Genomic DNA, 26733 nt, shown 5'->3' on the forward strand with positions numbered 1-26733 from the left:
GATTGAGCCCCACGTCAGGCTCCCTGCTCAGCAAGGAGCCTGCTTTTCCCTCTACCTGCTACTCCCCCTGCTTGTGCTCTCTCTCTCCCTCCCAGTCAAATAAATAAATAAAATCTTTTTTAAAAATCCTAGAGTTTTAAACTACTACTGAAACAAAAAAATACATAAAAATTGTATTTCTCTCTGTTAGCACAAAACAGTTAAAAATAGAATTTTAAAAGACATGAATTATAGTATGATCTCAAAAGCATCAATTCCTTTAAGCATCGATCTATGAAAGATGCGCATGGATAGTCCAAAAGTAAAGCTTTAAAGCCTCCTGAGGAATACTGAAGAACATTGGAAGGGCCCTATGCCATGTTCTCGGATTGGAAAAATCACTAGTTTCAAAATGTCAGTTCCTCCGAAACTGAGCTATAGGCTCAGTGCAATCCCAGTCAAAATCTCAGTATGTTTATTTTGTAGAATTCGACAAGCTGCTGTTTGAAGAAAAAGAAAAACATAAGAGGATTTTTTTTTTATCAGATATCAAGATCTCATGGTATTTTGGTGAACAAGATGGTGTGGCATTTATGCAAAGATAAAAAATCAACCAGTGAAAGAGAAGAGAGAACTTAAAAACGGACCTCACAGGTATGGACTTGCTCGTGGCAGAGGCGGCAGTAGGTAAAGGACAGTGTTCAAGGTGGATGGTGATGGTAAGATCTCCATATTGGAAAAAACTGAGATTATATCCCTTTCTCACACTGTATGTAAAATCAGCTTCAGGTGGCTTAAAAAACTAATATGAAATGCCAAATACTGAGCTTTCAGAAGATACCATGGGAAAAAATATATATAGTTTTTAAAGATTTTATTTTTAGTCATCTCTACACCCAACGTGGAATTTGAACTCACCACCCCGAGATCAAGAGTTGCACACTCCACTGACTGAACCAGCCAGGCACCCCTAAGAAAACAACTTAATAACCTTGGAGTAAATATCTTAAATAAGAGAGAAAAGACAGTAAGCATAAAGGAAAAGAGATAAATTGAGTCATACTAAAAATTTTAAGTCCCGTTCATCAAAAGATAAAAAAGAATTAAAATATAAACCACAGACTGGGAGAACATATTCATAACATATATGGCATTTTTTTTTTGCCTGATGGAGAATTTATTTATTTTTATTATTAACATATAATGTATTATATGTTTCAGGGGTACAGGTCTGTGATTCATCAGTCTTACACAATTCACAGCACTCACCATAGTACATACCTTCCCCAATGTTCATCACCCAGCCACTCCATCCCTCCCACCCCCCTCCACTCCAGCAACCCTCAGTTTGTTTCCTGAGATTAAGAGTCTCTTATGGTTTGTCTCCCTTTCTGGTTTCATCTTGTTTCATTTTTTCCTCACATATGTGGCATTTTTTTTTTTAAAAAAAGGGGGCTAGTACCCAGAACATATAAGGAATCTAAAAAAGTAATTGAGAAAGGGCAGACAAACTGAGAGGGGAAAAAATGCACAAAGATGTGAACATGGACCTCTGAGGGATAGATATCCAAATGGTCAGTAAACATGAAAAGTGCTCAACCTGATTGTTAATCAGGGCAACACAGATTAAAATCACAATGAGATGGAATCAACACCAATGTGATTGGTAAAATGAAAAAGACTAACAGTACTAAGTGTTGGCTATGATGTGGAGCTTCAGAAACTTCAGAAACTTATACTCCTGATAACAAGAACGTACACCTGCTTTGGAAAAACAACGTTGCATCATTTAGGAAAGTGGACTATTCCAGGTTCCCTCCAGATGTGCAGAATTATGCACACTAAGATAAGTAGAAAAGAGTGTCCTTAGCAGTGCTTTTCATAATGACCAAGAACCAGAAGAAAACTAAATGTTCACTGTGTAGTGCATAGACAGCAAAGAAAGGAATATTTTAGATGTATGCAACAATGTGATGAGTCTTGCAGTGTTGAGCAAAAAATAGCAAGTCACAGTAATACAATGGAGCTCCATTTTCAGTTTAGAAACAGGTAAAAGTAGGGATGCATCCACAGGCAACAAACCTACAAAGAAAAGCTATGAAAGTAAAGTGGTCACTCTTGAGAGCAGGGAGGGATTGCTATGGGTAAAGAATATTGAGGGGGCTTCTGAGGGACTGTTAGTAGGCTCTTTCTTGGCCCAGGGCATGATTGAGTAGGTGTTCACTTTACAGCCTTTTGTTAAACTTGTCTACATAATATATTTTAAATTAAAAATGCTTTCTATTTAAAAAAAAAAAAAAGCTTTATATTTTAAATTTAAAAATGCTTCATATTTTTCAAAAAAACTTTCTATTTTAAATTTGAAAATGCTTTCTATTTTTTAAAAAGCCTTATATTTTAAATTAAAAAAAATTACCCGAAGTCCCTGACCTGGGTAGAGTGGCATCTGGTGGTAGTGCCTGCCTCATATCGGCCAGGGACAAAGCAAGTCCTTGTTTATCCCAGCTTGGCTTTTGGGCTGTGCCTGGTTCATGCCCAGGACACATGGATTAAAAAACAAAACAAAACAAAACAAAACCACTACCCTAAACCCCAGCTAATTCTAAGATGCAATGAATATTTGATATTGTAATGAAATGGACAGATCTAACTATCCAAACATTCTATACACATTTATTATCAGTAATAAGCTTTGATTCCTGTAATTTACATTTCATTAATTCTGGACTTCATCAAGACCAAATCCCAAAGGGCTTTCACCCAGCACCAGAGACCAGAGAGGCTTCCAATTCATTTACATCTCCTTTGGGCTACTCAGATCTTACTACAATGATGTATTCATCAGAATAAAAATGGAAGTCGGACCCTGATATCCCAGGGCTTCAGAAAAAGTGAGGAGAAGATTGCCTCAAAATAAGAACAAAGAAAAACAAGTGGCCTCATTTCCATCACTGCTGACCCCAAGGTCACGATTTACCTGCCTTTGTTCTCCACAGTTTCCAGTTCCATAGTGTATTTCACAAGCTTGGTATATTTAGCTATCTTCTGGAGGCATATGAGTTATAAATAATAGTGGCTGGGAACTTGGTTAGGACCTTGCTGATTTGCTGTTTTGGAAAAGTTAATTTTTTTAAGAAAATCTGTTAGGAAGAATATTCATATAAGTCAATTATTTACATAAAGGAGACTTCAGAAAGGATACTTAAATGAGGTTCCCAACACTCTAAAGATTTTCAGGAAGGGGAAGAAGGTGTATATTCCAGGAACAATTATAATAGCATCAATCCCCAAAAAACACTAAGCTATGAATTTAGCAGATGGTTTGTGATCCTTAGTAATGACTAAGAATCAGCATGGTTTTTCTAAGGAGAGATTATTTCTCATTAATCTCATCTCCATTTTTAAGAGAATGACTAGGTTCTGGATAGAGGATGTCTACAGACATTCCATATCTCAGTTTTCACGAGGCACGGGTGCTAGTTCAATTAAGTGAGTAAGTTTTTAAAAACTGTCAGATTACTGAAATTGTCATGTCAACCTCAAAAACCTCAATTCTTCAGCCTGTCCCTTAAACACTTGATTAATATCTGGGTGAAGAGGAAGACATTGTGCTTATCAACTCTACAGATGACCCAGAACTGGAAGACGAGCTCACACATTATGTTGCAGACTCACTCGTGAAAGGATGTAAACACGTACCGCAGGAGGAATGAAACCCGATGAAAACCAGTAGGTTAAAAAAGTTCAGCAACACAAGTTCAGGTTTGAGAGGATCTTGACATCAGTGTAGTTGAAAAAGACTCTAAGTCCCCAGCTCACAAGGAAGAGAATTCTGCCAAGGACCAGAATCACCTGGAGCCTCAGGTGGGAGCCCCCCCACCCCCGGCACCTTGATTTCAGCCTGGTGAGACCCTGACAGAGGACCCAGGTAACCCATGCCCAGACTTCTGATCCACAAAAAGTGCGAGATAACAGATTTGTGTTGGTCAAAGCCATCAACTTTGTGGTCATACGTTCTGCGGCCACAGAAAACTAATATAGGAGCAAGAAACCCTTTTGGCTCATCCCTGTCAATGTCTCTTGATAGCCTTCATTTTCTGTCACATTGCAGTTAAAACCCCAGCGTCCCTCTTTGCCCAGAGAAGAGAGGCTATCTAAATTTTGGCTGGCATGCCTCCTCACGTGCCTGCCTAGTAGAAGCCGGTCAAGTGGATTCTATTAGCATCATCATCGTGCTGAGGTCAAGGAGGAGACGCAGGCTCTTAGCTCTAGACCCAGATACCCTGCCTACTAGTCTAGACCTAGAAACTTCTGGGTCTAGAGTTAAAAACAGCATTCCAGACTGGGATATGGCTTTAGGAGCCATCGGCATATAGATGGTAATCAAATCTGTGATAAATGTTTCCGTCACCCAGGAAGAGTGTGCATAGTGAGAACAGAAGACGTGGGAAAGAATCCTGGAAAATCTACATTGAAGAAACAGCCAGAAAAGGGGAGACTGGCAAAGCTCACTGAGGGGCCGTCGTGAGAGCGGAGAGGAACAGTGGAGGGGATAGGGAGTGTTGGTAAGGACGGAACAGGGTAGAGAAGGCGAGTACGATACAGACCTGAGATGGGTTGATGTGGTCTCAGGACAAGAAGGCTGTTGGAGACGCTGGTCAGAGCAGCTTCAGAGGGATGGGAGCCAGAGCCGGGCAATTTGAGGGATAAAGGTGATAGTAAGTAAGGATAGTGGGTCCTTCTTTCAAGAACTTTGTCTATGAGGTACAGGAGCGAGATGGGGAGGAGGAGGAAGACAAGTGGGGGGGTTGTGATTTTTGGGGGGTGGAAACTGGGATTTGAATTCTGTTGGGAAGGAGTCAATGTAGGTGGAGAGGCTCTGGGTTCAAAACATAAATCCTAATAGATTTTTCACGCATGCACTTAAAACTTTTCTTGAGCACCTACTGTGTGTCAGGCCCCGGGCTACGTTGGCCGTTGTAGAGGGGGTGGAGGGAGTGGTGGTGTGGAGAGAGGTTGCACATCAAGTTTAATGATGTTCCAGCCTATGCCTAGAAATATGCTCAAAATTTTGCTGACACATCGGCTCTGATAGATAAAATACCACAGCCCCTTTCATCTGATGTTATTTGGTGCTCAGTCTTCTGGACGCCATTCTACTAATTGGCTTCCTGGTGCTCGTGGGTCAGCTGTGCCAAGGGGGATGAGTCGGCCAGGCAGAGGTAGCCCCCCAGGCCCTCCTGAGGGGCAGTGCAGGAGCAAAGCTGGGGGCTGGCAGAGGTCCCTCCAGAAGCCTGTGCAGCCCACGATCCCGGAGGCCTGAGGCTGATGCCATGTGAGGGGCCCTTGAACTTTGTGTTTTCTCTAGGTTAACCTGCCCTGGAAAACACTAGGGACACAGCAAACAGAAAAGATGTAAGAAGGGAATGAGGTATTCTAAACGTGTACTTCAGACTACCTAAAGGAAAGGTTTGCTGGTTTGGTTTGATTTCTGATCTGCAGTAGACTAATGCTTACCATCATTTCCGTCTTTGGACCAGTAGCAAATTGCTCCTGGACAGGCTCTGGTTTAAGACCATGCTGTGGTCCATTTCCCCTTATGATAATGACACTGACCCTGACTTCTTACACACACATACCCAGCACTTAGGGTTGGTCAGGCGTGTGTGCTTTCAGGGGCTCAGAGCTCAGTTCAGCACCTCTTCTTCCCAGAGACTCCGTGTCCGGGCTCTCCCTTGGGGGGCCTGGGTGCCTACCATCTTACAGCGGGTTTCCCTAGAAGCAGGTGCCCAGACCAGGATTTGAGCAGTAGGAGTTTATTGGGGAATAATCCTGGGAAGTGTTTGTTGGTAAGGGAGCCGAGAAGTGAAATAAGGAAGAGAAGGAGTCAATGGGGGGGGAGGTGAGCCTATGCAAGTCACCCTGTGGGCAACTGGCCTTGTCTGGCAGGGGAATTCCTGAATTAGAAATAGGCAGGATGCTCCCTTGGGGGTTCCCCAGCTGAGGCTCAAGGAACCTCTGTGTTAACACACCTCTGTCATTAGTAGGTTGAGGGCTACTAGGGAGGTGAATCCTCCTCCTTCCACCTGCCAGGCAGAGTGGGGTCCAGGGGGCAGGGGAAGCCCCCAGGCGAGGGAGGGTAGGTAGCCCTGTGGGAACAGCAGGACAAGGCCAGGGCCGTGCCACATGGGCAGGGAGTCTGCAGCCCCCTTAGGCCACGTCTACCTGTGCTCCCTGCCCATCGAACTGTTTTATAATTGCTTATTTCCTAGACTGTGAGCCTCTTAGGGCAGAAGCTGTACCCTTGGTCTTCATACTTCCCTCTAGGCTGTAGTCTGGGCACCCAGGAGTGAAGGATGCACGACTCTGACCCTCACAACACCCCCTGCATGGGATTGCTCTTTCCCTCATTTCACAGATCTAGAAACCAAGACTCGGGGGTGCCTGGGTGGCTCAGTTGTTAAGCATCTGCCTTCGGCTCAGGTCATGATCCCAGGGTCCTGGGATCGAGCCCCACATCGGGCTCCCTGCTCGGCGGGGAGCCTGCTTCTCCCTCTCCCACTCCCCCTGCTTGTGTTCCTGCTCTCACTGTGTCTCTCTCTGTCAAATAAATAAATAAAATCTTTAAAAAGAAAGAAAGAAAGAAAGAAAGAAAGAAAGAAAGAAAGAAAGAAAGAAAGAAAGAAAGAAAGAAAGAAAGAAAGAAAAAGAAACCAAGGCTCAGAGAGGGGCTGTGACCTGCTCGAGGTGACTTAGCTAACGAGTGGCAGACTCAGATCTCCCAATTCCAAATCCTGTTTCTTACCATCCAATGACAGGTGCCTCTGCAGTGTTCTTCTCCATTCCTCCCTGGCTTGCTCCCCCGATTCGACGGCATGCACAGGCCCACGGATCTACCACACCTTGACTCCCAGTCTGTAGAGGCTTGACACTTTTGACCGATGGCAAGGTGAGGTGATTAAAAATTGAGAGGAATCTAATAGATATTTACAGGTTGCAAACCCACTGGGTCTATGGAGGGGGTCCTCTGGCAGCTTTTTGGTATCTCTCTACCTTTGCTTCTCCCCAGTGACTGAGCAGAGCCCAGGCTTAAGTCTGAAGAGTGTGTCCCTATGTTATTAGATTAAAAAAAAAAAGTTCTAACAGCAAATCCTTTTATTCAAATGAAATCTTAATGAACACCTCAGGATGGCGGCCGGGGAGGGCAGAACGGCTCGCGGCGGAGGGTTCCGGGGCAAAGCGAGCACTCCTAGATAATCACTTAATCCCACACGCAGCCAAGCTGGTCCAGCAGAGGTGGACTCTGTCGAAACTGAGCTATCAGAGAAACAGAGGCTGGGGGTGTACCCTGAGACGTGTGTTTGTGGTCCTCCAAAACATCTGCTCTGCTAAGGTGTCTGCTTTTGCACATGGACAGTGATCACAACGGTTGGTTTGTAACTCGCGAAGAAAGGACCGGTCAGCCGTGGGAAGAATATGCCAGCAAGACCACCAGCAGTAGCTTGCTGGAAGGTCGTCATTTGAAATTCTTCTCACCCTGCATCCTTTCTCTCTCCTCCTACAATGTTCCCATTTTAAGAACGGGTCCTGTGGCCATGCCCTTCACTGTCCCCCCACATCCTAATGAACCTCAGTTCTGATGTCTGAGGTCAGCAGAGCCTTGATCCCCACTCCTAAGCCTGATTATAGGGCTTCCTGAGACCTCAAGGTCCTTCTGGAACATGTGACTGGGCCTTAACCTTACCTGCTCTGATGAAAGCTTGGGAGACTTTCCCCAGGAGAGATGCCCATACTGACAAAACGCTGTGTATAATTTTGCAATGTTCCTCCATCCCCCCAAGCCATGGATCTGGAAACAACTCTTTCTCTAAAGTCTTCCCAGCCCTGCCCCTGGAAGATGAGGATGAAGTTGATGTGTGAAGAGCACAAGTCGGACAGCCTACCCGAATAAATCATGGAGGAGGGACAGGTGACAAGCAGACATCATACCCCTGTGACCTCGCTCCTACCAGCGCACTCCAGCAGGGGACGAATGGCAGGTGTGGCTCACGCGCCCCGACGGGGAGCTGCAGACAAAACCTGAGAAGGACAGGGCAGACCCAGTGGAGGCAGCACGGGCTCTGCTGATCTGATAAGAGGGTTAGGGTTCCCTTCCCTCCTCCACCCCCGAAAGCCCTCAGACTAAGCAGCTGCGGGGCTCCCTCTTTCTCAGTTGCAAACGGTCTCGGTCCAGCAGTAGCCGCGTGCCCGCGCTCCAGCATGCGTGGTCTTTCCCACCCGGGCCCGGGCCATGCCCTCTGCCAGCATATCCTGCCTTAAGGTCAAGTGCCCCCTTGCTCCTCAAGAGTCAGCTCAGTTTCAACTCTGAGCCGTCACCCTCCTGGGTTAGCTGCCCCCCTCCTGTGCCCTTCTGGCCCCGTGCCCACCCTCTCACTGGGCCGCCACACTGTCCTCCAGCTCTCTGTCACACAGTCACCGACGAGCTTCCCAAGGACAACGACCAGCTTCCTGCAAACCATCTGGCACGTGATGCTCGCTTATCAACATTTATGGGATGCAACCGGTGGGTGACATGTGGCCGACCTTCCGAAAGAAAGGCGCCGATGTAGGACACACGTAGAAGACGGACACTCTGGAGAGACACCAATTTCATGACAGCTTCTTTCCTGAAAATTAAGACTAGCCACAAGGCTCTAAGAGCAGCCTGACGTGGTGGGAGCCGTGTGATGTGGAAGCAGCCCAAAGCAGGGCAGAGATGGTGCCCCTGCTGGCCAGCACGCTCCGAGCCTGGAGCCTGAACCCTGGCAGCAGCTTCATGGAAGAATCCTGAATGGCTTCCCAAAGCGGCAAGGTGCCCATGGGGCTCCGTCTGCCTTCCCACACTCTCTAACAGGAGTGAGCATCTTGAAAGTTTAAGGGCTGGGTGCAGGGGTCTCGTTTGCCAAATGCATCTTACAGACCTGCTGCTCGTTAGGCTTTTATTCTCTTTTTAGTTCAGCTTTACTGGAATTCGCCTTATATGGTGAGTCCAGTAGGTCCAGCGGATAAGGGGAAGGAGCAGTCAGGAGCCCAGAGCTCCTCCCCCGCCCCAACACCCCAGGAGGAGGGCCCCGTCGGAACCCAGTTGGAAAACCATTACACTAAATTGCTGATCTTACCCTAGGGATCTCAAACTCCAATGACTCCAAAGTCCAGACGGGCAACATGAAAGGGTGACATTTGCTCATTTGGGCTGTGGCAAAACTGGGGTGTTCTAGTAGAGGCAGCCCCAGAATAAAAGCTGTGCTTCTTCAATAGGAGCGGTTGTTGCTGGACTCCGGAAGACCCAGGAATGCAGGCTCCGCGTTCCCAACTTTTTCCAATGAAGCCAGAAATCCAGACTTTTCCATAAACTTACCTGATTCGTTTCTAAATAATAATAATAATAATAATAATAATGGACTCTATTTCTTAGCGCAGTTTTAGGTTACAGAAAAATGGAGCAGAAAGTACAGGGAGTTCCCATAGACTCCCAGGGGCGGCCCCATAGTTTCCCCCTTCATTCATGTACATACATCAGCCTGTTACATATGTTACAACTGATGCGCCAATATCGATACATTGTTATTACCCCAAATCCATAGTTTACATTCAGTCTTGGTGTTGCCCACTCTGTGGGTTTGGGCAAATGTATCAGGACGTGTGTTCACCAATACAGTCCTCCCGAGTCCCATCATGGCCCTAGAACTCCGCTGTGCCCTGTCTGGCCATCCCTCCTCAGTTCCCTCCGGCAACCGCGGGCCACCACAGATGTTCTGCTGTGTCTGTTCTTCTGCAGAGTAGCACGCGGTGGGAACCACACACTGTGGAGCTCTCTCCGACTGGCTGCTTTCACTTAGCAATAAGCTGTAAGTTTCCTTCGTGTAACTCCCAATTTTCAACTCTTGAGAATGAATTGAAATTGTCACAAAGTACGGAAAGGCAGACCTTCACCCGGCTTCATTCTCTTCGCTGGATAAGGAAATACCTACCTCCTGCCTTTCACAGCCCATACCGGAGGCAGAGGGTGGAGGCGAGGGAGAGGAGCATCTCAGAAGAACCAGACGGGAGAGGCAGGTGGCTCCTGCTGGGCACATGACTCCCAGGTTCCAGCTCAGCGGGCTCGTGACCCCTTCACTTTCTGGGTGCTGGCCTCACCCCGCCTCTCACCTTCCTCCCACTCTGTCCTCTCCCCCGCCACCCTCCTCCTGCTTGATCAGAGAAAAAGCCCTAGGAGGCCAGGGCTGTGTCCTCCTGGCTGTGCCCACGCCCAGAAACAGCCAGCACAGCCATCCCCTAATAAGATTTAGCAGCCTTGGCTGCCGACAGCCGAAGCCAGTGATAACAGGATAATATTTCTTAGCATGGGGCTTATCGTTTATTTTTACACTCATGCAGTGCTCGTATAAGAAGAACCATGTTTGCATTTAAAGCCTGTGGAGCAGCTTAAGAACATGGGGTCAGAATCAGACAGGCCTGGGCCCAGATGACACTTTTGTTACTGCTGACTAGCTGTCTGATCCTAGTTAAATTCATTCCCTCTGTGGGCTCCCATTTTCTCAGCTGCAGAAATGAACACAATAATTCCTTCTCTGAGAATTATTCTGAGGATTGAATGTTGTATGTGTCTTGCACACAGAAAGCGATCACTAAGTATCAATTCCTTTTCCTCACTCGGAGCTGGGGACCTGGGTTTCAACCCCAGTTCTGTTATCTAACTTTGTAACCAGGGGCTAGTTCTAAATCAGAGGCTCACAAACCAACAGCTGCCTTGCTCCTGTTTATGTGTAAACTTTATTGCAAACCTTTTTTTAAATTGAAAATCTTTTTTAATATACACTCGGAAAGCACATATATCACAACCGTGCGCCTTGATGAATTATTGAAAACTGAACATACTATGCACTCAGGACCCAGAGAAGAAATAGGGGTTATTATGAATAATCTGCTATGAACATCTCATGTATGTCTTTTGGTGAAGCGTGTGCCTCTCTGTGGAGCCTATTTCTAGGACTGAATTTATTAGATCACGGGGTAGATATAAGTTCAACCTTATTGAAAACTGCCGACTGGTTTTCCAACGTGGCCATACCATTACCTCTCCCACAGGCAGCATGCAAGGGTTCCAGTTGCTCCCTATCTTCTCAACACTGTTTTTTTTTTCCTGTCTTTATCATTTTAGCCATTTCCCCTGCCCCTGTGTTGATGCTTCTCCCCTCTCTGTAAGTTATTTCTCAGTTTGCAATTGGACACCTCCAGCGACAGCACTCACTGCATCTCGGGGCACCCCTTTCATCTTTGGACACTTTTGTTCTCTTAAGAAGCTCTTCTTCATATAGTCACCGTTCAGATGTTTAAAAAGCAACACTCGTGTGCCTCACTTAATGCTCTCCTCCTCAGAAAAAGAAAACTATTTCCAGCTTCTTTGAAGTTGCTAGGAAAGGGGCGCCTGGGTGGCTCAGTCGGTCTGCCTTCAGCTCAGGTCATGATCCCAGGGTCCTGGGATCGAGCCCCGCATCGGGCTCCCTGCTCAGGGGGAGTCTGCTTCTCCCTCTGCCTCTCCCCCCTGCTCATGATCTCTCTCTCTCAAATAAATAAATAAAATCTTAAAAAAATTTGCTAGGAAATATGGATCTTTATGCCCCTTTCATCCTGCTTGCCTGATGGACATGCTTAGCTTCTCTGGGCTTCAGTTTCCCCATCTGTAAAATGAGGCGGGCAGAATAAAAGACCTTTAAAGTCATTTTAACTCCCATATTCTGTGTTCAGTGTCATCTTGGGAGCTCCTGCAGAGATGCCCACGTATATCTCAAATCAGGGCTCTGGTCCCCCAAATGTTCCTGTAAACATTTATTTGCTCACAGTAGAGAATGGGAACATCTAGTCCTTTAATTTCTGCTTCTTCCAGTGAATAGTTACTGAGTGCCAAGGATGTCCCAGGTGCTGCAGAAGGAGTTCAGGATGGCTAAAGTGATCGGGGTCTGTCCTGCTGCAAACGGCTCTGGCAGGAAGCAGGAAGGGGAAGCGGACTGTGTGCCTGGGAGACCCCGTAGCATCCATGGGAGGTTGTAACTGTGCCCAAATGCATTTGAAAAAGACAAGAGTCGTGGGAACTGTCGACGCTGATGAACATCACCCGAGGCTAGAGGGTGGCTGGGGGAAGGGAGGAGTGATGCTGTCTGTGCCCAGTCACTGAGGGAGCAGGACCAGGGCATCGTTCCAAGAGGAGCTGGGGGAGTGCAGGTTTGCCCCTCGGTATTCTTAGGATTTACTTCGTTTGCAGCAAATAACTCCCAGGCCACACTTCTCGTTCTGCTTTCTCTCTGACCTAAGTGTCAGTAAAGTATAAGGACCAAAGTTCAGGTCAGCAGATCTGGATGGCCAGTCTCTCTAAAATGTCCACTATGCAGAGACCAGCCTAATTTAACGGACCTAAATACTGTAACGATGTGAAGGCAGGGTGGAGAACATAAAAATCCAAATTAGGTTTGCGAGATGTCAAGTCTCCCGGAGACTAATAGGAGCACTGCTTTGAATATTTTAGAAGAAAACCTAGTATCGCGTGTTTATTCAAGCCTCATGAGAAGCCCATGCAGCAGAGAACACCACCCTTGCTTGGCAAATGGGGAAACTGAGACACAGAAGGTCTCAGAACTTGCCCGGGCCCCCCGCTTGTGACTTGCCTTGGTCAATGAGATGAAAGGATAGACTGGAAAAAGCACTTATGTTCTACTTGCCCTTTTTGGCTTCTGCCATCCGCATGACAGGGTCATACCTAGGCTAACTCATAGTTCCTGTGGGTGGATGAAAGCCACATGAAACAGAGCTCCCTTGCCTAAAGTGTCCCAGCCAGGCTCAGCCCAGAGTGGAGTCCCCACCCACCCTGAGCTTGCAGGAGCAGAGTGTCCCCTCCCGTCTACCTGCCCCCCAGCCACCCCCGGGCATCAGGCTCTCATAACAAATGGCTGTTACTTGAAGTCATGGAGTGTTGGGCTGTTTGCGTGCAGCAAAGACTAACTGGGTCAGTTGTCCTTTGGCATCTCTTCCGGAGTGCTATACACACATCCAGTTCCACAAATCGGGGTTATTGTCTTGACCATTTCATTTGGTAAAAATCAGTCATCTGCTCACCGGTTTGGGACCCGATCCCCCAAACTGTTCAATGTACATTGCATTTTCATGCAAACATGCTTTGAAACATGGCAAACTTTCTTCTGTTTCTCATTTTTCATATGCCCTACATTCTAGTTAAGCTCATGTCCTGATTTTGCTGGGATAGAAAGACTGCTTGAGGTCAGTTCATCTCCCGCGTTTGTGTTTGTAACTGTCTGTAAATTTTAGGTCATCGTTCCTTACAAAGGTATTAGCTGAAATGAGCTCTTACATGGGAGAGATGTGTTTTCTTTTCTTATACTACAGTTCTCCTACGAAGAATGTTTAAGGATTATCTTAAACTTTTAAATATGACTATTTGCATATAAAAATTCATGGATTCCACAATTTCAAAATTGAAACTAAAAGTCATATACCTTATTTTACCTCCAACTTAATAAAATCCAAAATCAGTAACTGGAAAAATGGGATGAATTTTTAAACGTCACAATTTCAATAGAAGAGAAGTATGTGATATGTATAATTACCTAAAGATATTTCAGTATAAACACTGTAATAGGTGTGTGTGCAGGTAGATCTTTGGACTCAAACTTCAACATTGGAAGGACTTGCTTAGGAATGCAGATGTCAGAAGTGCTGCTATAAGCTACAGAAACCTTTAATTAGGTCGTTGGCTCCTTCGTCACTGGTAAGAGTGGTTCTAGACCTCGGTCTGGGTAGGTGTCCTGTGCAGGTGTATCTGCCGGGCACGGACAGGGAATAGAAGCCCAGCGAGCCCAGCATCCACACCCTCTCCATGGCACTGCCCTGGATGAGAATCTCTTCTGTCTTAGGACCAGGGCGGGGAGGTCTGCTTTCAGTCCTCGGAGAGTGTTGGCTAAACCCTGTTGCTCCATTATTGGTGTCTGCTTCACGTGGCCCTTGCAGAGAGTCTAAGGGACATGGAGCGGGACCTCACAGACTTTCAGGAAGAGTTTGCATGCCTGCTTCTGTGTCTGCTCGCTTCTATAGGTTTGCACTTTGCTCACAAATGCTTTGCACAATTTCATTTGAGACTTGCGTTCACGGGACATGCCACCTGGCAGACCTTTGCCTTCCTACCTACAGTTTGGGAGGCTGCCCAGATCTACTGAAGAGAACCAGGAAGTTGCGAAAGGCCAAACTGGCTTAGGCTTGGCCCAGGGAAAATATTGTGTAGGTAAAAAACGTTTTAATACTGGAATATCAGATTTTATAGAATTGTACCCCTAGTTGTAGACACAGATGCGGTGCATGTCAGGTGCTCCGGGTTCATTCCTCATTGCTGTACCTGGTGCAGCATGTCTGCTTCACCATGAGACAGAAGCACCCAGAAAGTATCCTGATTGCCTGGCCAACAGTTAGAGCTAAAACAACAATGTGTTTTGATTAATGGTAGTTATCATCATGAAGTAGATCGGGGTCAGGAGCCGAATCCCCCTGTTGTCTGTTTTTGCCAATAGAATTTTTCTGGAATGTGGTCCTGCTCGTTCCTTTAGCCACTCCCGTGGCTGCTCCCACGAGCTGGAGAGGGCGGTGGCTGTGGCACAAACCCCATGGCCTGCAAAGCCCCAAATAGTAACCACCTGGCTCTTTACAGAAAGATTGCTGACCCCTCACGTAGACAGATAGCTTCAGTTTCTGGTCATGCTATTTCTCAAAAAATCCCATTCATTTTGAAGTCATGGGACTGGCTTGACTTGTGTTTTTATAAATTCTAAAGTGAGTGGCACTTTTATAAGCATTTTTGTTGGCAGTATGTTTTCATTTGGTTTTAAATCTCAGAGTCTTTAGGAGACCCAGAGGAAGACATCACTGAGAAGGGGGGAGGAAGGGTCTTGTGATGGTCAGAGGAAGACGAAGCCAGTGGGAGGAGACAGGGAACAGAGGAGCAACAGGGCCCTGCCTCAGGAAAAACCTGTCCTGTTGCCTTTCTTTCTGCTGCTTAAACACGCCAGCTTTCTTCTGACCTCAGGACCTTTGCACTGGCTATTCCCTCTGCCTGGATCCCTTTTCCCTCAGGTATCCACCAGGCTGGTTTCTTCTCATCATTCAGGTTTCAGGTTAATTGTCACCTCCTTGGGGAGACCTTTCCTGACCATTCACCCCAAACAGCCCAGTCATTCCCCCCTCCCCCCCAACACGTTTTCGAAAACATTACCCCTTATTTTCTTTTCTTTATGTCACTCCCTAACTGAAACGATCTCCTGCTTGTTTAGCGAGAGCCACTCCAAACACCAAGAGAGAAGACTCTCATCTGTCTCATGCATCATTGTGCCCCCGCAGTGCCTGGCACACCCCCAGCCCCAAAGGGAAAGAGTGTGGAGTGAATTAATGGACAATTAACAGCCATATTGGCGATACTGAGTCCTTAGTCTCTGTTCCTTCCCTCACCTGCCTAGGGTCACGGTGGAGAGCTGAAGGCAGAGCTTCACGTTTACACAGAGAACTGAGGCAAAGGCTGAGATGACAGCCATTCATAACCGAATCGTATCAGAAAGGGTTCCATCCTGGTAGCACTGTGCTCTTTGTCTCCTGTCTAGTCTTGTCCTTCTTTCAGCATTTCTAGAATGTCTGCTCTTTGCCAGGCACTTGAGCTTGTGCCCTTGGGGAGCTTCCGGTTCCAGGCGAGAGAGGCATTAAACACGCAATAGCAGTGCGTGCCCAGGAAACACTCAGGGAGGACACCTCGCCTCACCTGTGCCTGGCTGGGGAGCCATCTCTGAGAAGGGCGCTTCCAACCAGGGGGCCCGAAGGGTGAGAAAAAAGTAGCTAAGCTGCAGCACTGGGACAGAGGTGACAGTTTTTGCAAGCAGGGGAGCATGGTGCTACCTGGAGGGACCTGGGGGATATTTTGGAACAGCGTTTGAGGACAGTGCTAGTGCAGAGTGGGGGCAGGTCCTGTTCCCCAGGATCTCCGAGGGTACTGGAACCCTGCAGACTTCAGCCAGCTAAGGGAGGAGGGTGTGCATGGAGGGGCGTGGGGCGAACCCCCTCAGAGCCCCTGCTGATCCGACTCTCCTCTGACCCCCTCCACGCAGGGCGCTCTCAGCAGCGGAAGGAACAAGCACCAGCCCTTGGCAGAGACAGCTCTCCTTCGAAGGTTTCCAGGTAATTCACAGTAGCACAAGGGTCAGGACTCAGGGGGCACGGGATGTGCCAGGCGAAAACCAGTAGGTTCCAGACTAACCGGGACTAAGTTGCTCAACCTACCAGCAGGGCTGCCCTTCCAGCCCGGCACACTGGTGGTCACAGTGGTTCTTAAAAGCACCATATATTTCCATACTTAGTGGTTTAGGAGACAGCGGTCCCCTGAAGCTCTGCGCTGTATCCCCACACCCCCACCAAGGTGGCCCAGGACCTCAGCCAGCAGGGGCATTCTGTCCGATTGGCCAGTGTGCACGCTGTACCTACAGACAAATGGCACCTTGCATACCCCTCGTTCTGCTGTCCTGCCTTCGGCTACGCCTTGACTAGGCTTGGCGCTCACCGCATCTCTCCTGCCTGGCAAGATGCATGCCCAGGAATCTGGAGAGCAGCTGCTGTCTGTCCTAGTGGGCAGGGGTGGGGGGGGGTAGTCAAAGATGGTGAACGAGAGTATAGCCCAAAGTTTGCCTCCCTTGTCCTCCCTCGGGAGCACCTACGAAGATGCAGCCTGAGCCTGTTCATGGAAAGTGACATAAGATTCTACACCAAGTGATGCCCAGTAGATGTGACCCCCTGACTCCTAAGACTGGAAGTGAACAAAGTCGGGTTGTAAATGAGTTGGTGAACAACCCCGTGGCGCATCTTCTTGGCTGGCTTGATGCCTCATGTTGGAAAAGCTAACCGGCCACCTCTCTTACATCAGACTTTGTTTTGTACCAATTGGCAATATTTGAGGTGCTCATGGCCACTTTTCTTTCAAGGTTCTCAGTTTCCTGTCTGCATCTCTCTCTGAGCCAGTTACCACGGGAATCTACAAATGTGCCCCAATGAGGAGTTTTGGTCGTCTCCGCTATTACAGGTTGAAATATGCATTTGTTGAGCTGTTCCTTGTGCGTGAGGTCAGGGAGGTGACCATCCCAGAGGCTCCCATGCCCCAGGCCTCCCCCCAGTACAGTGAAGGGGCAATCAAGGGGAGACTTCACGTGAGGGTCAGCCAAGGGGACACACAGGCAGGGGATCAGGAGGGTGGGGGGAGAGTAAGGTCTGGGCATTTATTCGGGTCTCCTGCTCTGTTAAGCTGCCTGCAGAGCACCGTTTAGCTCGGCCAGACTCCCTGTTACTCTAGGAGCTACGGAGCAGTTTTCATGCCTGGCTTCTCAAGGGTGGTGTCCGAGTCTGCTGGGGCTGCCATAACAAGGTAGCACAGACTGAGTGGCCGAAACCACAGGAACTCATTTCTTCTCAGGTCTGGAGGTGGAAGTCCAAGATCAAGGTGTTGGCGCAGTTGGTTTCCTTCTGGGGCTGCTCTCCCTGGCTTGTAGATGGTGCTTTCTCTCTCCTCCCTGTAGCTTTACCTGGTCTCCCCTCTGTGGATGTCTGGTTCTTGGTCTCATTTCAAAGACACCAGTCATATTGGATTAGGACCCACCCATACGACTTCATTTTACTTAATTAGCTCCTAAAGGACCTGTCTCCAAATATAGTCACATCCTGATGTACTTGGGGGTTAGGGCTGCAATGTATGAATTTTGGGGGGACACAATTGAGCCCATGAAGGGTTGTAAGCGCCGTAAGGTCAGGGAGAGTGTCCTTGCAGCTCCATGTCCCCAGGCCCCCGATTCCTGCTTATCTTGCCGTGCCATCTTACCATTCCTTTTCCCGGAATCTTCCTCATCTGTAAGGTGAGAGGCAGCTCTCAGCCTGTGTCAGTCATCCAGAGGGGACAAGGTGACATCATGCTCTTCTCCTGTTTGCCTTTTGGGCCAGCTGGGCTCCATCTCAGGATCCAGGCACCTGTCTCAACAATGTAAGCCACCCGTCACAAGGGGGACGGCCAGGTGAGAGCTCCGTGCATGAGTTATCTTTCACCTTTGCTTGGGGCTATGGAGGGACAACCCAAAACAGCCGCCTGAATAATAGGGGCCAAGGAGAGTTACCTCTGAATGTAACAGGGTAACCTCTGCTTCCTTCTCTTCTTGCCTCCCATCACCACCAGACGTCCTGTGTCCAGCTTGCTGTTTCTTCCCTCCTGCACCTTGTCCCTGGCTGTTCCTTCTGCCTGGAGCAGTCTCCCTACCAAACACCCCAACTCCCCTTGAGTTATGCCTTCTAGTGGTCTTCTCTGACCCTTCAGGCTGGGCTGTGTCCTCCTTGCTTTTAGTCCCAAGCCCTTCTCTCTTCTGCATGACGCACCTACTACGCTTCTCTTCTAATGCATCATTCCCTCTATTGGGTTATGAAATTCCAGGGGACCAATGCTGTGACCACATTTGTGGTCTTTAGAGAACAATTTTGGCACTTAGTAGGCACTCTGTCAATGCTTTAGGAATGAGTGAATGATCTGACCTTTTTTTCTTAATGAATTCCTCCCAAGTGTTACTCAGCAAACATCCTAACAGTTCTTTCATTTCCTTATGCTAAATTGTCAGTTTGCTACCAACGGAGTTAGCCATGTGTGCTCGGATCATCTCCTGGGGGGGCAGGGGGACAGAGGTGAGTCAGGTCCTGCTGTTCCCTGTTCAACAGGGAAGACAGGTGCATTCACAGGTGTGGCACAGCATGTAGGAGTCAGGGAAAAGGACTGGTTGAGTCACTGACTCTGCCTGGGGAGTAAGGACGGCTTCACAGAGCAGGGGGCATTTGGTTAGGGTTTTGAAGGATGTAAAGGAGTCTGACAGGTGGAGGAATGTGGGGAAAGTATTCTAGACCTATACAATGGCTGAGAGTTGGAAAAAGACCCGGCATCTTTAAGAAATGGTGACATGTTAGGTGAGGCGAAGTGTGTCCGGTTTGACATGAAGCCGTTTCTTGTACTGCAAACACCGAGTGGACTAGAACTTCCATCCCTCCACTCTGGGGCCTTCCACCAGCCTGTGAGCTTTGGGTTTGGGCTGAAAAGGTACATATGAGAATTTTATTTTATTTTTTAAAGATTTTATTTATTTGAGAGAGAGAGAATGAGAGAGAGAGCACATGAGAGGGGGGAGAGTCAGAGGGAGAAGCAGACTCCCTGCTGAGCAGGGAGCCCGATGTGGGGCTCGATCCCGGGACTCCAGGATCATGACCTGAGCCGAAGGCAGTTGCTTAACCAACTGAGCCACCTAGGCGCCCTACATATGAGAATTTTAGAGAATTTTATTAAAACGGGAGCCTCTTCCCTCCTCTCTCTCCAGCATCAGTGACTGAAGTGAGGCAGAAGGCTGGCAGGCACCATGTTGGCATTGACCTTGAGTCCGCCATCAGGAGAAAGGCAGCCAGTCACTTCCAGTGGGGCCGTGAGACTCAGCAGCAGGCCCAGTGGATGCTCAGGGAAACCGCGGGGACATGTGGAATGCCCTGCGGCCAAGCAAAGGCCAGCCAGAGAGAGTGGAATGTGGCATCTCACAGCAAAGATCTGGGCCAGGTGGCTCGGGCCATGACCTTTTCCTAATTAGGCTTTCTCCCCCAGCGCAGCTCACACCACTCTTCTGGCTAAGCACACACCCCAGGGCTGCTGGTCCCGCCCTGCCTGCCTCTCTGTACATTCCTTGGGGACTCACATGAAAGATGGGCTCTCCCCACCGTATGCTACAGGGCCCTTATTCCCTGGACAAGTCTGCAGAAGTGGAGGGGGGTGGTCGAGGGGCCACACAGAAAGGCTTGGGCTCTTCGTGAGGCCCTGTCTCCGGTCCCGAGGTGACACTGGGAAAGTCCTTCATCCCTCTGTTCACTGTTGTCTCCCTGCCCTATAGGATGGTGGGGAAGGCTGTGTGAGATGATGAACATGAAGGGCATGGAAAACTCTAGAAGATCGGGCCCATGTGGTGACAATCATTTCTTTGGTTTCATTTCCCCGTTTTGGCAGGTGCAAGGAGATTTACCTCCACAGCAGCTCTGCCTGGTGATCATATTTTCTGGGCCTTGGGAAAGGTACAAAGAGAAGGCCCATGCAGGGGTACTTGGGGGGCTGGAGCGGGGAGCCACAGCATTCAACCTCAATTACAGGAAGGAGTGTCAATTACAGGCCTAATGGGAAAGATGTGCGTTGTCCCCCAGAGGAGCTGGGCCACCCCTGCAGTGGGGCCCCTCAGCAGCCCCAAACTCCTCCTGTCTTTCTCCAGTGGCCTTTCCTTCAACACAACCCCTTCCAACTTCCTCCTTCTTCCCCATACAATAACATTCCTCTCCTTTGTTTGTGGGCCTTGCCTGTGTTTTTGCCCTAGCTCATCCCGAACTGCAGTTCTCTTGCTAATCTGGAATAAACCCATTTTTGCCGGTAAAATGTTTTACTTTTAAGGTTAACAGCCTCAAATGATGTATGTGGTCTGAGAGTTGCCCAGACCAGCAGAACTAAGAGCTGCATGGAATATTTGACTCTGGGGTTCTTTGGGAATGCCTGCTTCCTGCCACCTCGAATGTTCCCGGCATGACTCCCCTCTGTGGTCAGCCCCTCCCTGGCTTGTCCTTCTTGGTGCTTTCTGCTCCTGCCGCTTTCAGAGCCGCCTGCTGACCTGTCTTCTTTGATCCAAATTACAATCACCCCGAAGGCCTCGCCAAGTTTCTCCTTTCTTCTTCAATAAGTCTCCTTTGGTTGAAACAGCTTAGAGTCCACCCGGAGGTCTGTTGATCTCATTCCCCTTTTGCTTCCGGGGAGCAAGCTTTAAAGACTCTACCTTCCCCCAAACTGAAGCAGGAGATCTCAAACCCTTGAAACTGAAATTCGAGCTTCTTGCAAGGCAAAGTTGGGTGATGTCTCATGCCTGTTCCCTATTGCTGCCCAACAAAAACCTCCAATTTCTCTCCATTTCATGGGTTGAGTGGGCCCGGCCGGTGGTTCTTTGGTGCCCCATGGAGTAGCCGATGTCCCTCACGTGGCTGCATTGGCTGGGGAGTGGCTGGACCCTGAATGACCAGGAGAGTCTCTTATCCTCTGGATCCCCTTGCCATGTGGCCTCATCGTTGGGCATTTTAGCTTGAGCTTCCCTACAGCATGGTGGCCAGCTTCCGGGGGGAGCATCCCCGGAGGGCAATACCCAGTGTGAAAGGGCTGGTCAAGCCTCTGTGCGTGTCCCCTTGGTCAAAGCACATCACAAAGTCAATGCCAAAGTCAGTGTGGGAGGGGGTTACCCACGCATGTGATGTCAGGGAGGCATGGGTCATTGGGGGCCACTGTTGTAGGACTTCCCACAGACACCTTTCCTTTCTGCTGTCCTTTATGAGAACAACTGAAACCTGGCATATGGTATGGCTCCAGGACCTGTCGGCTTAGCCCCCGCTGTTCCTTTCTACAAGTTCCTCCTCTCCTCTGCCCGAGACCAGACCCTGCATACACTGCCAGCAACCTTGTACACACTTTCTGCACATTTAAGTGATGGTTGCGTATCGCGACCTCCTCTGGGGGGTTTTCATGCGTCGGTTATGAGAAGATTCACAACAATATTACGCTCTTTCATCATTGTTGACGTGGGCCTGAGAAGCCATCTCGTCACTCCCTGCTCCACCACCGCTGCCATTTGACATACAAGGGGACTGAAATCCAGACTCTAAGTCCCATAGTGGGTTGGTGGCACCGCCCGGACCGGAATGCAGACCTCCTGACACTCTGTGTGCTCTTCTGTCCTCTCCTGGCCCTGTGTCACCGTGTCTTTGGACCCCAGGTGGACCGAAGCGACGTGACCCAGCATGGACACCACAGTGCCCACCGAGCTTCTGAACTGCTGCCTCGTTCGTCTCTCACAGTTCCCCCTGATGTGGGAGCAACACCTCGCTGCCCCGAGAAAGAAAGCACAGTGCACATAAGCGACTTGTCCAAAGTCCCACAGCTTCTGCGTCATAGAACTAGGACCTCATAGAACTCCAAGCTGGGCCTTCCAATCCCCTCCCTCCCTCCCTCCCTCCCTCCCTCCCTCTCTTCTCTGGAAAGGCATTCTAGGCTCGTGGACGAACTTCCAGCTGTTTCAGAAGAACGTTCAGTGGAAACTGTCTCCGTGAGCCCAGATCCCTAGGTGCAGACATTCTCACAAAGCTGTCTGCCGCCTCCAGTTCCTTTTCTGTATTTGCAGACTCTCTAATGCATGTATAATCGCGTTCATGCATATCCAATAAAAAGTGTTCCCCAAGCGGTAGCACGCTCCACACACCGTCCTGAACCCTGCTTTTCACTCAGTGGTGTATCTTAGAGCACACCCCTTATCTGCGCTGCTATATCAGCCTTATTCTTTGAAACATGTTTGGATGGATCAGCTCTCTAGTCACAGATGCCCAGATGCTTCTGCTTTTTCAAAATCCCCCCCCTTTTCCCCCTAAACATCTAACAGTGCTGTCCACACAACAACCATTAAATCAGTGTGTAATTATGCATTGTTCCTTTTCCTCACCTCCTGGGTTCACCCCTTCCCCCACCCCCCTCCCTTCACTGCATAACTGTTTACTGGGCCCCAGTGATGAGCCTGGCACTCCGCTAGGCTCTGGCAACGCTCTTGTTTTTCCTTCTTGTTGCTGGGATCCAAGGCCACGCGCGGCCCTTCTTTCACACGGCCCAGTTACTACTGCTTGCAGTTGGTTTAAAGAATGTTTATTATACTTACAAATCCATTAACTTTTTTGTAAACTATTCAAACACCACTGATAAAAAATTAAAACCTTACAAATCATATTTCCTTCACCATTTACACACTTAAGTCAAATTACCGTGTTTCAATATGACTATACATCTAAGACAGCATCTCTTGAATGCTTCAAACACCCAAAAACCCCAAATGTTTTCACTGTACCCAGATCCTATTGTAAAAATCATAACTATTGATTTGACCAATTTCTTTGCTCTTGCTATAAAACTTGTTTTTGTACTTTTCCAGGATTGCCATATCAGACCCAAAAGGGAGAGATTATCTCCTCCCTGGGTACATTGAAATCATAGCTTCGGGGTCATTGACTCTTGGATTCTTAGCTGGACCACAGAATCCTTCAAGGTGTCTCAACTGGCAGCAGGCATTCGCTGGTTGGGGCACTCTCTGTCATACTGGGTTCAACTGCCATGTCAACAGGACTTACAAGCAAGTTCTTGTACGGTAAGTCTCCATGTACAGTAAGTCTCAGATACTTCATGTCCTGTCTGTTTACAACGAACTTCATTACGCATCATTAGCATTTCATTGTAATTGGCAGGGCCAGGTAGCCGTTGAATCTGTTGGCAATCCTCCTAGGACATTTGGCTAATCCATTAACTTGCCACACCATTTCTGAACCCTCTTTTACCTGATTATTTATGAGACCGCTGGTCTGGACCAGCCCTTCCTGGTTTGGGTATGGTTTCTACTTTTTCTGGAAAATGTTGACTTACTTGTAATAAACTTACCTACTCTTCTCAACTTGTACAGATAGACCACTTCATAAGCAGATGTAGAGGAACTTCAAGTAGGAACAGATCCCCATACACCTAATTCACTCACTTACTAAAATATTCCGTTTTTACCCTTTCTCTGAATTACAATATGCTTTGTAATTACACATAATAACTTTTCCTTTTTTATCATGAAAGTCTCATGCCTTTCGTAGACTCAACTTGTTCCCGGAGATCAAAAACCAGAGACCTAGCTATTCTTTGTGATGTACAAGCAATCACAGCCTGGGGGGAGGGACCCCCTGTTCTCAGCTGACTGCTGCCTTCCAGCAATAGCCCAGCACTTTTGCAGTTTTCTGCTTTTCTGGTGATAGCAAGATGTTTCAGGCCATTCCAATTTTCCCCGGTTCCCAAACACGGACTCAGCTACTTTGAAGGAGTCCTGGTTACCGCTAATGAAACATACTACTGAGATCGATATTTAGGGACTGAGGGTACACGCAGACGTGATGGCCCTCGACGGCCACGGAAAAAACAGAATTCAGAAAAGACGTCGCTCCTGAGGTCCTAATTTTGTTCAGTGAGACTGCTCATATTGTTCTAATATTACTATCCCCTTTTCTTTTATACAATTTTAAATGGATTTTTCTCTATGGTGTGCCTATGTAGGTTTTTAACACTTCACTCAGCCTGTGATTATCCCCACCTCTGATTTTATCATTGCCGTGTGCCTCGAGGCCCATTATTTTGAGGTCACCTGTGTATATCCTTTATCAAAACCTGCTTTCAAGAAAGTGTCTTATAAAATCATGTATATATTCTCTTTTCATGTAAATGCCGATTTGTCTTACAGCTATGAGATATAATTATAAAATTATTGACACAAATATATTCAATTACATAGGATATTTATTATATAACTAGAAGCCATTTCATGTTGGTAAACCTATTGACATAAATGCTTTCATGTGCTAGCCTCGAGGGGCTGATTGCCACCAAAGGGCCAGCTGGGAAGCTTGATCTTCTCTGGGAACCATTGTGGAAGTAGGGAGCCATTAATTATATAATTCTGAGCAATTTATATTTAATTCTATCGGTATTTCTTCATTAATTGAAGGCATTTTGAGGTATTACTGGCAAATGAAAAGAATAAAGATGTTTGCTGATTGAAAATGTGCAAAGCCCTCAGCAGAGTGATGGATGAGCCAGGGGTGTACTTGTCTCTCCATTTGCAAATCTGGTCCCATAGAAAGGGACTCTCTGTTGTTTCCATATGCCTGTGGCCAGGCCAGTTTTCAGTAACGGTAAGTGTTCAGTGAATTTTCTTTGGATAGAGGAGGAAGAAAATGCCATGGGAATAATAGAGAAAATTGTAGCTGTCCAAATAATTAACATCACCCATAATCCACAACTGCTTTTTTTTTTTTTAGTTCGACTTTGTTAATATTCTGAGGCAAATTTTAGATTGCTTCATTTCCAAAATTCATTTTGCGTACAACATCCAGGAGCAATCCATCTGCTAATCAATAGCTAACATTTATTGCTACCGCAAGAAAGCAACCCAGCACAAAACCAATATTGTAAGCAACCAGACCAACTCTAATTTCCTGATAGAAATTGACTCACAGCAAAATAGTGATTATTATAAATATTTATAGTTCTAAACGGAAAAGCTCATCAGTGCAGCTTTTTGGGCAGTTCATTTCCAAATGAAATCTGTGATGGGCTCCACCTAGCCATCTGTTTGTGATGTAGGATGTGGGGGGTGTGTGGCAGGAACCCTATGATTACCTTGGACTTGGCTCTGTGGGAGGCACGGTGGGTCGTTTGGACAAGTCTCCGATGGTGATGTGGTAAAATGGGAAGAACACGGGGCGTGGAGAGACCCATTCCACACCTGGGTCTTCACTGGCTTGCTGTGTAATCTCAAAAAGCCACCTTTGTTCTCTGAACATTCTTTTTCTCATCTAGAAAAGAACAATAATAATATCTGTCCAACTTAACCTCCTAGATGTGATGCCGATGAAATGAAACGAGAGGGGAAGGAGATTTCTCTGAGCATCTATGTAGTGGACTGCCCAAGTTTGGGGTCTTATAATGACTCTTTATCTCCCAAGAACAGGATTAAGGAGCAAGACACAAGGCTCCTGAGAAATCTGATATGTCATCCTAAAGCTCAATGTCCGTGGGCATTTTACTACTGAAACACAGGTGACCATGGGAACGAATGGGTTCATTTAATACTACTACGGGCAGTAGGACCTGGGACACCAGCACGAGAAAGACCTATGCGGGCTCTGTGCTCCTGGTCTGGCTCGTGGGCAGGGGGCTGTGTAAACATATAAATGCAACCGAGGAGGGAATGGGACAAGGTAAATAGGAGCCAGAGCCAAGGGAACACACAGGCATGAGGGTCGGGCTGTCCGAAGACTATCTCAGATTGAGTAGCAACAGAGTGGAGGTTGTTCCAGAAAAAAAAGACTTGCAACAGGCAAAGGTAAGCTTTTCAGGGGAGCCATAAAAATAAATCAGCGTTTTCCAGGTATCTCACCTGGTTTTTTCACCGGTCCGGAGGCTGCGCTTCGTATCCCGTTCCGCGGGTTCCAGTGCTCCGCTTTTTGAGCCACTCCTGGGACGGTGCTAACGAGAGGCCTGGAATCCGGATCGCAGGATTGGGAGTCTTCCCGTTTCTGCCGGGAGCGAGTCAATCTACCTGCCTGCGCATCCTTGGAATTTTTTTTTTTTTTTTTTTTACCTTTTTTCCCCTTGTCTCTGCATATGTACCCTTTTCTTGAAAGTTGACTAAAAATGTAAAGCAGTTGTGTTTAAAAAGAAAACTATATTACTACCAAAAATGAAAAACATCGTTTGTTGTAACAAGAGATAGCCTTAAAAATACAAGCAACACAAAACCCATTAATTTACTCAGTACATAACTGTCAGGCTCATTTCTAGTTTCTGGGGCCAAAGGGGTGACCAAGACAGATGGAGATGAATTCATGTCAGGCGCTCACAGATACTGTGTAGAAAACAGGTACCCAGGAGGGTTACTTGGGATGCGGTGGTGCGGGAGGGCCCCCTTGGAGAGGTCACGAGAGCGGATCCCCTTCACAACAAAAACTGAAAACAAGGCCATG

At 47.6% G+C, this 26733-nt stretch overlaps 1 protein-coding gene, 2 long non-coding RNA genes and 1 other non-coding gene across 6 annotated transcripts in view; 3 read left to right on the plus strand and 1 right to left on the minus strand.

Annotated features, from left to right (window-relative positions):
- Positions 1 to 22042, plus strand: part of LOC123858697 (uncharacterized) — an 89110-nt gene extending 67068 nt beyond the window's left edge. Inside the window, exons 3-8 of the long non-coding RNA XR_010410497.1 lie at positions 526 to 633; positions 6798 to 6928; positions 16170 to 16239; positions 17037 to 17134; positions 17958 to 18113; positions 21912 to 22042. This is a non-coding gene — a long non-coding RNA (uncharacterized LOC123858697). The remainder of the gene's footprint in view (positions 1 to 525; positions 634 to 6797; positions 6929 to 16169; positions 16240 to 17036; positions 17135 to 17957; positions 18114 to 21911) is intronic.
- Positions 2400 to 2527, plus strand: LOC123860732 (small nucleolar RNA SNORA48). Its single transcript, XR_006794845.1, has one exon. It is a non-coding gene; the product is annotated as a small nucleolar RNA SNORA48 (small nucleolar RNA).
- LOC135364058 (uncharacterized) lies at positions 21884 to 26318 on the minus strand. Its single transcript, XR_010410498.1, has 3 exons — positions 26148 to 26318; positions 25388 to 25563; positions 21884 to 22021 (listed from the first exon to the last, which is right to left on the minus strand). It is a non-coding gene; the product is annotated as an uncharacterized LOC135364058 (long non-coding RNA).
- Positions 23136 to 26733, plus strand: part of ZFAT (zinc finger and AT-hook domain containing) — a 213264-nt gene continuing 209666 nt past the window's right edge. The window contains exon 1 of one of the 3 annotated variants that reach the window (XM_064587846.1): positions 23136 to 23324. In XM_064587846.1, coding sequence (XP_064443916.1) covers positions 23291 to 23324 — 34 coding nt within the window. In that variant the 5' untranslated portion in view covers positions 23136 to 23290. The remainder of the gene's footprint in view (positions 23325 to 26733) is intronic. The other 2 variants (XM_064587837.1, XM_064587839.1) reach the window with 2 other exon arrangements.

This window comes from Mirounga angustirostris, unplaced genomic scaffold, assembly GCF_029215605.1.
Source record: "Mirounga angustirostris isolate CCGP_5_RB_7025 unplaced genomic scaffold, mMirAng1.0.hap1 SCAF_4, whole genome shotgun sequence".
In the NCBI taxonomy this organism is placed as follows: domain Eukaryota; kingdom Metazoa; phylum Chordata; class Mammalia; order Carnivora; family Phocidae; genus Mirounga; species Mirounga angustirostris.